We start from the raw sequence: 11781 nt of genomic DNA, 5'->3' as shown, positions 1-11781 counted from the left end.
AGAATGAAAATAGCTGCAATAATGTAGCCCTCTCCCGATTTTTTTTTTTTTGGGGGGGGGGGGAGAAAAAATCGGAGAGGGCTACATTATTGCAGCTAGAATGAAAATAACACACTTTTCATTGGAAACACCATAAAAAGTTCATTTGGTATGATTGCTGAGAACTTTTGCTCTTAGAAAAGGTTCTAAGCGTTTGTTAGTCAAAACAAAACACCATTTTTCTGAAAATCTAATGGATGACAATGTAAAATGTCTTAATTATCAGGTATTGTTCAAACAAGTAATCTCTTTGCATTTCCATGAATTTGTCATGAAACTTCAAAAAAGTTCCCGAGCAAAACTTGCATTATTATACATGTCTGTCGAGAAGTCAGCCCGTACACGCGCGACAAAAAATCTCATCCATTATGACGTTACATACATTCAACGTCACAATCAAGATAACGTGACGTCGTCTTGGTTATATTGTAACAACATAGATGGCCGACAAAGGTGGCACAACGCGTCCGTTTTAGTAAAGTCTGTTTATCAATTTTTCGCGTGATGACAGCCCCTCTTGAAGAAACAGTTATTGCAGGAAAGAAACGGTAAGTCAGATATAAGCGTTTCTGCATAAAACGAATACAGTGTATCTCTCCATATTTTACAATGTGAGTATATTCATTATAAAAACAAACTTTGCATGTTGTTATTGATTACAATGTTTAAATGGTGCGATATCTATCATATAGATAATTAACCGGCCGAATTGTTTCTTTTTTCAATTCATGTTTAAATGTTCAAGTCAAAAGAAGTTTAATACATATTTACGACATGTTTGCCTAATCAAGTTGTATTATGTAACCTTTTTGCACTCATAATTTCTATAAAATGCATGTCATTGACAATTAATTAACATTAATGTTTTATCTTTATGTATCAAGGTAAGAATGATATTTCCCAGCATCATATATCAAGAATCATCAATTAAATAAAAATGTATTTTACTTTGACAGTATAAAAAAAAACAAATTAAAGTCTGTCCCAAGATATCTTGGATTCACATTTTGCTTAATTGCTTGATATTTATAAACACCTCAGGGGTTCAAACGATGTTCATTCAAAAGTATAAAAAAATTTCCAAGATTTCTCAGTCGAAACGCCCCTGTTAGCTTATCAGGTTTCAATACAATGCTAAAAAATGTGATGTCTACGGAGATTTTGTATTGCAGCAAGCCCGGATGATAACGTTGAAAAATTGCGCGATGTATTCCGAGTGTATTCCGAATGGAGAAAATATGTAAACATTCCCCACTATAAATCTCCGTAAGGAATCTGTTTTCGTTCCTGTGAATTTTTCTGAGTGACAGTTGCAAATGTGTCAATGAAATTATCTTGGAAATTATCCCTTTCAACTATTACAATTGCACTTCTTTCACAGGTATGTGTATTTTTTTTTTTAAATTGTCCAAATGTGCAGCATAAATATTTTGGGACAGACTATAAGGTTGCATTTTCAGTCAAGAATTTACATGCAGATCTATACAATAATCCCTACCGTTATTTCTTTGTTTGCACATTGTGTTATGTTTAGATTGTAAGAAATGCATCTTACAATTTTTCTCCATTTGCTACGCAGCAGCCGTCTATCGCTTTTCCTCTGGATTAGCTTTTGAATTGAGGATTTTATTATGACAGTGATATGTCTTTACCATTGCGTAATCTAGTGATGTTACTTAATACATTTTGTCATTTTTACTAAACGTCTTGTGATCTTGTTTCCCTAATCAACTCCATCTCATCATTTATTTGATATTAATATAGTCCCCCCCCCCTTTTTTTTTTTTTTTTTTTTACATCGCCTCAAGTTACCATTGTCAACTCTTACTAAGTAACCTGTAAAGAGGGTGGTCTTAAATAGGCTGGCCCCACCGTCACCAATTTTCCTCAAGTCAATACTCAGCCTCAAATCTGAGGTTTGACCTCAAATTTATGCACGTTTCTTTAAAGGATTTGAGTTGAGGAATGAGTTGAGGGATTTGAAAATTTTGGTGACGATGGAGCCAGAATACATTACTATAATGTTAGGTCACAGTCCAATCATTAATAATGTCAATATCGTTTAATTATAAAAAAGATTACAGCAGTAGATTTGGTTTTGAGGACTGTTACACTCTTTGTACTTATTTTTTTCTGAAACCGAATCAAGGAGCACAAAAAGTACCCATTTCATCTGTACATTTATCATGACAAAACTTCATGCAAGAAGAACTAGTTCTTCGATCGTTTATTAAAAACGTTTTCATTAGATATTTGCCTTCTATCCCGATATTTATAAACACATTCATGGATAACTTTGAAACGTATGTATTATAGCCACCCTGGCCTGATATCAAACGGTCGTGATTTAGATTTTATATTGTTATAAAATAATGATTTGATAGATATATAGTAAAAATGGTCAACAACGTGACATGATTTTTCCTCCTAGTATTGTAAAACCAGAGCCCGGACCCCCCAAGTACAACCCCACAAACGCCATGGCGAGGCGGCTCTTTCAGATGAGAAAGACCGAGGGCATGTCCGAATACCAGGCCGTAAGTAGTCCACGCCTGCGCAGTGGGTGTGTTGTGAGAATTTTAGGTTCGAACCATACATACAAACTCAGGACATTGTCCCGAATGAAAACGTGTTATCATTAATCATGAACAATATAGATCATCATACAAAGAAATCGAGCACTAATGATACAAAAGCAGTTTCAGAATTTACAGTTTTAATAAAGCAATACTTTACATTGTTATTGTAATGAAGGAGCATTGCACTCCAAATGAACACTATAAATATCTTAAGATTCTTTAAGATAAAAAAAAAATGTACGTGTACAGTTTTGTTTATTTTCGTTTTTTCGAAACTATGTGATTTGTTTTGACAGGCGTACAGGAAGTACCCATTCCAGAAACCACGTGATTGCGTCAGGCCCACGTCCAAAAAGATCGAGACAGGAATGGCCTCCAGTCTGATGACAACTACCTACAAAAAGGACTTCGTCTACCACGAGGTCGGAAAATCTTTTATTTTGGAAAAGTTCAATCAAGTGTTACTTTCTTTTGTTGATTATATAATTATTTATGAGCACAATAAATCAGTTTATCTTGCTGGACACGAGTGATATAATCAAAGAAATGGGAATTCATTTGTAAACATATATAAGACTCGAGCTTTGTTTACATAACAATGTATTATTACCTCTGTATCTCTCTTATAACTTGACTTGAAATATTCAAATAGTCGCATATCAATTTATATATAAATTATTTCTTTCTTTTTTAAAATCAATCTCAAATCGAGTGTAGGTCCCTTCAATATAGTATGGTGAAGTTCTACTTGTTATATTGTTAAGCGAAGGACGTTTGTAAAAAATAAAATACCGCTTTATTTGACTCACCTACCAGTTTATACATGTATTTTTTTGCCCTGCATACAGAGGCATAGCAATTATCCTGAAACTTACATTGGTTACAAATGGATTTTGTCGTCTACTAAAGATTGAAATAAACAGCATCGAATATTTGATATTCCTCTAACATGGAAAGATTATAAAAAATCTTTCAGGATAAGGATGCTTTCAAGATGGACAGCTTCAAGCCGCTGCAGGGTTACCGCCCGTCCAGTGCCAGACTGTCGGACCAGACCATCTACAGCCTCTCCTACCAGGTCATTGACAAAGAGGTGGCCAAGAAATGCCGACCCGCCATATCCAAGCCCCGGGAGGCCCCTCTCACCCAGTTCAAGCTGGTGCTGCCAGTGAGTTCTAGAACATATTCTGTTTACCGATGGTTTGTGGCGTGCGAGAATTTTTTGCGATTTTTGCGATTTGCTTTCCTAATTCGCGAACATTTTTCGTGGCGAGCCACCGCATCAAATCACAAGCAGCTGAAGTTATTTATTCGTAATAAAAAATGTACCCCTAAATTTTTAACAAACTTCCAATTGTTACATTGTTAAATATAATAATTTGAAAATAACGAGTGAATTTTTCAACATTTTGTAACCGATGGGTCTGTTTATCAATAGCACAAGACAATACCGATTGAAATCAATACCCGTGACGAAACATCATAACAAGAAATTACTATTTTTATGCGCGTGCTTAATAAAAATGATAACATTTTGCGATGGATATTAGTCTCTTAAGTAACAGTTTAAAAGTAAAACAGTAAAAATGGGCACAATTACCATGCATTGAGTAGGGACGTCGGTGTCTGGATTGTTTTTACAACAGATCGTACACCGGAACTCGCACTAAGTCTGCTATTTTATTCCTCTTCGACATTGTTTTGATCATTAAGCAGACCGAATAAAGAGTATTTTGTTCATTTCTTTTATAAGTGTATCCTCATTGCTATCGGCAATCTAAAACAATCCGAAAGTTCCGGGCGAAATTCAACCAAACCGGAAGTGTTTGTGATATCCAGCAAAGGTTACGGTTTGGATCGCAACCAGAGGTCAAGATCGCTACATAATGTTTAACTACTTGAAATTTAAGTGGAAACAAGTTACCTTAACGATAAGGCAAAGAAATGTGTTTAGTTCAGTAAACTATTAACAAGTTGCTGTCCTTTAAAAAAGGACTGCAATACGTGGACCATATGCATGTGTTTCCAACGAAAACGTGAAAGCCTTAAGATTATCAGATATTCCACCGACTCTAGCCGCCTACTTTTAACCACTAAATTTTAACCTTGTATAGCCCTGACTTTTCATCTCAGAATTTAAAGGGTTCATACTTCTAAAATAATTATGATCTATATCAATGAAGATTGCATGTAAAGTATCAGGCATTCGGCGAGTTCTACTATTTGCGCACACATTACGCTTCGCACTACTTTGTTAGCTATGCAGTGACAGCTTTGTGTAAATTAATTTCATATTTTGATGCATTTTTCTTGGGATCTTAACTTTTATACAGTGACATAATTATTCAATCATCTATTATATACAGTCACATAATTATTCAATCATACTTAAATGCTTAAAAAAATTTAATCGGGAAGTACTCTAGCCTCGCCTACTATAAAAGTAAAGTTAAGCTACATGTATATTCGGAAAACAACAAAACATTGCAAATTATGCTATTTGATGCCTGTTGTAGTTTCGGCATAACATCAACTTATTTCATAATACTGACAGTTCATATCACACGCTGATGATTTCTTTCAAAGGAATTCTTTGTTTCTGTACTGTTTACCGATAACTTTACATTTACAGCGCCTTTGAACTTATGTGTGCATATGGCGTGGAATCCCGATCCCGATTCAGATAAACGCGTGCTAACCTGGTTCCCTGAGCTACCCATTACGTACAGGAACCAGGCTAGCTCATGCGCAGGCTGAATTTTCCCCATAGCATCCGGTTTAACCTCGCTTATATATTTTCTGCGTGGACCTCAGGGTCCACGCAATAACATATGCTAATATTGGGTGAATACTTTGGTTCAATGTAAAAGAAGTACTTTCTGATGTTATTTAAGCATTGAATCATTATTTTTTGAAAGATCGATGTGGTCTCATAACTGCAACGGTGTGTGCATACACAATGAATAACGCGCGCTAGCGCGTTATGAAAATTTGTTTGCACACACCGTTGCAGTTATGAGACCACATCTTTCAAAAAATAATGATTCAATGCTTATATTTAACATTTATTCTCTTTCCGAAAACATGATTTTTTAAAAATATCTGCCTTATTCAACGGGCAATGTGCAATTAACGGAAGAGCCACTGGAACAGCCGAATCATGCTGACAAAAATAGTGCACAGAGATTTGATAACTTATATGAGAATTTTATTTTCATTCTGTAATTTAATGAATTTACTTTTGGTATACTAAGAAATTAATCAATTGAATTCATTTTACTGTTAAAATATATTAACATCAAGAAATATTAATCAGTGTAAGTATAATATCAGGTCGTGATCTGGCTTGAAGTCGCGAGGAGAGTCAGTCAGGTTCTTCGAGAAATACTCGAGAAAGGCTGTATTCATGTGCACCAGATTTAGTGATTGGGTCTTCTTTGTTATGCGTAAATATCACTCAAATAAATCAATGCAATTTGATAGGGGGAAAGAAAGTAAATGTAAATATTTATTTTTGAGTAATGAGAACATGTATATCCTACACCTAATTATAAACAAATAAATTTAATTACGAGAGAAATAAATAATGTCAGATGCTTGTGCACCAAACTTGAGTCAAACAAACGGACTCTTGATGTAGCCGGTGTTTTATAAAGGAAAACAAGTCCGGTTGTGGGTTATCTCACTTTATTGCCTGACCCCAGGACTATGTTATATATGGGATCAGCCCTACAATAATCAACATAAATATTAATATACAATATGACAAACAATAATTTCATTTGCACGCTAACATGTATTTGTTATATAAGTAAAACACAAAGTCCCACAACCTCTAACATTGGTAATAAAATAATTACGTTTATGTTATTGAACTTAATAATTTAAAATGGATATCAGCAACTATATACTCAGTTACTTGCTATAATTGGCTATAAAATAGTGCTCTAGAATTACATATAATATAAATGTAATAATGTGCATATCTAAGGATATCGTACCGATTTATGGAATCGAGCTGAATCTAATCTAACTATATCTGGGCAATGTAGCTGTCACATATACCTGGAACAGTGCCGTATTTCAATTAAAAAGTACATGAAATATTAGAGGATAGAATACAGCGTTACAAGTAAACTTCAACATTACGTTTTCATTATTTATAAAGTAAAATTATCAGAATACTAAATTAATATATACGTCTGGCAGACTATAAAACTATTCATTCATTCACTCATTCAAAAGAGGAAATATTAGTAGGAGATAAAAACTACTTACTGTGCGTTCTGTATGAAACTATTTATATGTACGTAGTGGCTAGAATATGCGCTGCCTACGCCCTGAGTCGTAACTGGTCTGGTCACTCTCAGAACCTGTTAACTGGTTTTTATAAAATGCACAACCCGCCAAAGTGGCTAGGCCAATCAAATGCGTTGATATTTATACATACAACGGTATTGTCGGTCAGGTCGTTTAGTTATTAATAGTAACATGCAAAAGAAGAAGATGAATATAGAATGAAATGATGATTTGATGAAAACAACATGAACATGAACACATATTTTATTTTATTTAAACACACATATTGATCTTTTGATTTAATAAACAAACACACGCAAAATCAACACTACCACATTGAAATATTGCCATCGCGAACCTATTTTAAACAAGGGAGCTTTATAAGAGGTGTATCTATATGAAAGAAAGATAACTCGATTGTATGGCATGCAATCTATTAGCAAAGAATGAATTGCATGCATAGTTTATATTGATTACATGTATTGCCTAAGTACAAGCCAAACTCTATTGTTCTTAACTTGATTACATCCAGAGCTGTACTGTTCATGCTAAAATAGTCATTTATAATAAATACAACTGTATATGTTTTTATTACGTCAGTGTTACATAATATTTCAATATTACTTATCAGGAAAAGCCATCTGGAGACGGTGATTCTAAATCGGCAGAAGAAGCACCCAAATCGGAAGTGGTAACTGAATCGAAGCCGTGCATCGAACAGACACCCGTTGTTGCAGAAGTTGCCGCGCCTGCTCCTGCTGACGTCACAGTACCGCAACCAACTTCTGGTCAGTGCTAATGTTAATAGTATCAACACAATAGTTTTCTTGTCAATGTTATACCATAAGAAGATACTATTTAGTACTTGTGATTATATAATTTTTATGTTCAACCAAATGGGTTTTGTTGCACTATTCTATACAGTCATGTACTTTTCTATGTAAAAGGGAATCTTCATTTTGTGAATTGAGAGCACTTCCTTGATCTGAAAATGCAAACGTCATACTGATTTAGAAGAAGAAAAGTGTATTTGTTGTACATTACACGCTACCCAGTAATTCAATGTTAATATAAAAGATTTTATTCATCGTTAAATTAGATTCAACTGGAAATAAGTCAGCCTCCACGCATATCGTGATCCCGGGCCAGAAGCCCCAGAGGGCCCCTTTTAACGGCATGACCACTGCCATGGCAGATTTCGTGAAGCACCCGCTTACTGCCCGTCAGTCAATCTGTAAACCGCCCGCCTCCAGCACCCACTACGACCTGGGACCGTTTGATGGAAGAACCACCCAGAGCATGGCCTACCAAGCGTGGCCTGTGGCGCCATTTGCAAAACCTTCTTGGGCAATAAAGCCTAAATATAAGAGGCCCAAGGGAGGGATGCCCTATGCTAGCACATACATGGTAAATATCTATGATTTTCCTAAACACTCAAGGTATTTACCTTTTTACTTATCTGTTTTTACGGTATTTTTCACTTTGGCTTTCTTTTAGACTGATTTTGTGAACCCCAAACACATCGTGGAGAGAGCCATGCCGATAAAACCCAAGCCCGGAAATGACATAATCAAACATGAGGGAGGGGACGGAAATCACCAGTCTTGTACCACATACCAGGGCCACTATGTGGCGTGGAAAGGCGTCCTTCCCGCGAAAACTTTTCAAATCAAGCAGCTCTATGTTCCAAACGCTGGCGAGATGGACTTTCAGTCCATTCAACGGCTCCACTTCAGAGGTACTTACTATTCAATCTATGGTCAAGATATTGATACCGCACATTTTCTTAAATTAGTATATATTCATCTACGTTCAAATGATGTTCATTCAATAGTATGAAAAAATCTCAAGATTTCCCATTTGAAACTTTCTCTCTAGCTTGTCCGGTTTTCAAAAGTCTGCGGTAATTTTCTATAGTTAAAGAAATGAACGTACCCGGATGATAACGTTGAAAAATTGTGCGAGGTGTTCCGAGTGACATTCCCATTATAAACCTCCTTTTGGTTTTTTTTCCTGTGAATTTTTCCGAGTAAAAAATAATTTATGATGTGTCAATGAAGATCTCTTGGAAATGTCCCCCTTCATTGATCTCAATTCCTCTTCTTTCACAGGATTGTGTATTTTTATTTTTTAAAAATCGTCAAAATGTCCTGCATAAATATCTTGGGACAGACTATTATACATGTAATAGTACTTTTACGAGAATTTGAACTAAATGCACTAGGCAGAACTAATATTATAACGATGTCGTTAAAAGGTGATAACAAGGCCGGCGATATCACAAGGCTCTGTTTCCGGTCAGATATATAAGATAATGGTAAGAGGTGTGGCACCATTAGTTAAGGTCGTAATGCAGACACCGAAACATAGTATTGTATGAAAACAATGAGTATTAGTTTAAGAAATATTTTATTCAAAAATATACATATAAGTATATACCGGTAAATGAATCTGGATTGAACAGCAGGCAAAAATAGCCTATATTATTTCTCTCCATCTGAGATCAAGGTATAAATATTTATAATACTAATAGCATAGGCGTCGGAACCGGGGGGGGGGCTTGGGGGGGGGGGGGGGGCTTAGCCCCCCCACTTTTTTTGCAAAGTTATACATAACCATTAAAAACATAGCATGATAGAGGGTTCAGCTCCCCCACTTTTTCTCGCAGGAAAGATTATTGTTCCTTAATTTACCTTGAAAGATTGAGAAGTTGGATTCAGAAGCATACTAGCCCCCCCCCCCCCCCCCCCCCCCCCCCCCCCCCCACGGATTAGGAATTTCATGATTTTGATTTTGGAGAGAAAAAAATTTTGGATAAGTTATTTTTTTGAAAGTATAGGTCTACTCCCCCCCCCCCCCCCCCCCCCTACGGATTAGGATTTCCATGATTTGGGGAATTACTTTTTTCTCAATATTTTTGATGATTAGTCTAGCCCCCCCCCCCACTTTCAATTTGCTTCCGACGCCAGTGAATAGTATATACTTTGTAAAGATTAAATGAGTATTGAAGGATAGACGTCCTTCATAATAAAGTTAATACTACTTATCAACATTCTTGAAGCAATATAGGTATATGTAAGACAGGCATTCATAGATTGTTACAATGCAATCAACCAACTAACGGAAGATGAGCAACAGTGATAAGTTGGGTATACTGTTTTTTTTTCAGGCGTTCAAGCCGAGCGACCGAATCTATGTCACCAGTCGTCGGAGCACCGGAACCTTAACGACAATCCGAAGATGTACTTCAACACAACCTATCAAGACACCTTTGGAAGACCCAAAAGCTGCCCCGTTAATTAATCAACTAAAAATGAATATCAATAAGTTATCTGACCCCAAGACCATAAATTGACTAAAGTCTTCAGTCAAAAGATTTGCCGTAAATTTTTGAAGCATTCTGAATAATTAAAAGAAATTTAAGTTTTGGGTTGATATGTCTTATTTAACGAAACCATGTAATGACGTAATGTCATTTAAAATTAATATATATCTAACATTCAAAGTTATTTTAGATTGAAGTCTTTTCTTAATTTATGGTCTTAGGGGTGGTTATTCTTAAGAATGATAATTTTCTATATTTTTTTTAATATATTTTGAAAATCATTTTGAGCTTATTGCTTTTTATAACACATGATGTTTTGTAGAAGTATATATTTTTTAGAAGATTTTAGCTTTTATAAAAAGTTTACACAATAATATTGAATTATATTTATAGTTAAATCGGAAATTTATACAATATATGTATATACATAAGGTTTGAATTGTCAATAAAATTATCAATCATATTTATTGTGTATTCATTTCTAGAAATTTCTGAAACGGTAGGATTAAATTTTTAAGTAATAAAGTCATTGAAGTGAGTGTCTTGGTTCATTTTTTACGAAATGAAAGTTTTCATTGATTTTGACCTTTCCGTTTCAGTGAAAGATTTACACACCGGAAATATTCCGAATAAGGGGATTGGGGAATTAAAAACATATTTATTGAATCAATAGATAGATACAAATATAATTATCCATCGAACAAATATGCTGATATACAACACATTGGAAATGATGCGTGTATATTTAAATTATGAGTGTATTAATTATCCATTAAAAAATACGTATCAGAATAAACACGAATATGTTTAAATCATTGTTCCTCTTCAACTAATGTTTAAAAAAGAAGATTCATTTTAATATGAAATTTTCAATTGACAATTGACAATTTCTTTATTCTCTAAACTGCACAATTACTACAGGTTTCTACAGAGAAAAACCCAACAAACATATAATGCAATACATTGTGTGTAGAATATTATAATAAAGGTATGCATAAAACTCTCTTATCTTTAATTTTTATATCTGTACAATGAAATAAATAATAAAATTCGCCCCCTGTCTCATTCCAGTTACATATGTTACATACGAGGGTTGTTAGAAAAGTTCGCGGACAAGTTCGATTGTAAGCGGACTATTCGCACAATATCTCTTTAGATTTAAACTTAACGTATTTTCTAACAAATATGTAGAGATTTATGGGTTTTTTTAAATGCACCATGAAAAAATATACAGTTTAATTATTTTGATAAGATATGCTTCACTGAGCATGTCAGGTTTTTTTATTATTGTTTTATATTTTGTACGCATTTTTCCTTATTAGAATCAAAGTACTGAAGTACTGAAAGCCGGGCTCTTTTGGTGTGTCTTTATGCATACTTTGTAAACTCTCTCCCGAGTTTTTGCTTCGACCACTTTTTTCTTGATATTTCGATAATAATAAATACCTTTATGCTCAAACTGCGTTTATCCACTAATATGAAAAATGTCCAGATTATCTCTTTCGAAACGCCCCCTCTACCGCTTCAGGTTTCAATACA

At 34.7% G+C, this 11781-nt stretch overlaps 1 protein-coding gene across 1 annotated transcript; it reads left to right on the top strand.

The window, feature by feature from the left end:
- Positions 1 to 427: 427 nt before the first annotated feature.
- LOC105347180 (uncharacterized) lies at positions 428 to 11160 on the top strand. The gene is made up of 8 exons (XM_011456140.4): positions 428 to 587; positions 2471 to 2576; positions 2915 to 3040; positions 3595 to 3786; positions 7549 to 7705; positions 8017 to 8324; positions 8415 to 8655; positions 10087 to 11160. The coding sequence occupies exons 1-8, from the start codon at positions 544 to 546 to the stop codon at positions 10218 to 10220; spliced, it is 1308 nt and encodes a 435-aa protein (XP_011454442.3). The 5' UTR covers positions 428 to 543; the 3' UTR covers positions 10221 to 11160.
- The last annotated feature ends 621 nt before the right edge of the window (positions 11161 to 11781 follow it).

This window comes from Magallana gigas, chromosome 8 (genome assembly GCF_963853765.1).
Source record: "Magallana gigas chromosome 8, xbMagGiga1.1, whole genome shotgun sequence".
Lineage (NCBI taxonomy): Eukaryota > Metazoa > Mollusca > Bivalvia > Ostreida > Ostreidae > Magallana > Magallana gigas.
The sequence above is the reverse complement of the archived record's forward strand: the minus strand, read 5'-3'. Positions and strand labels throughout refer to the sequence as shown.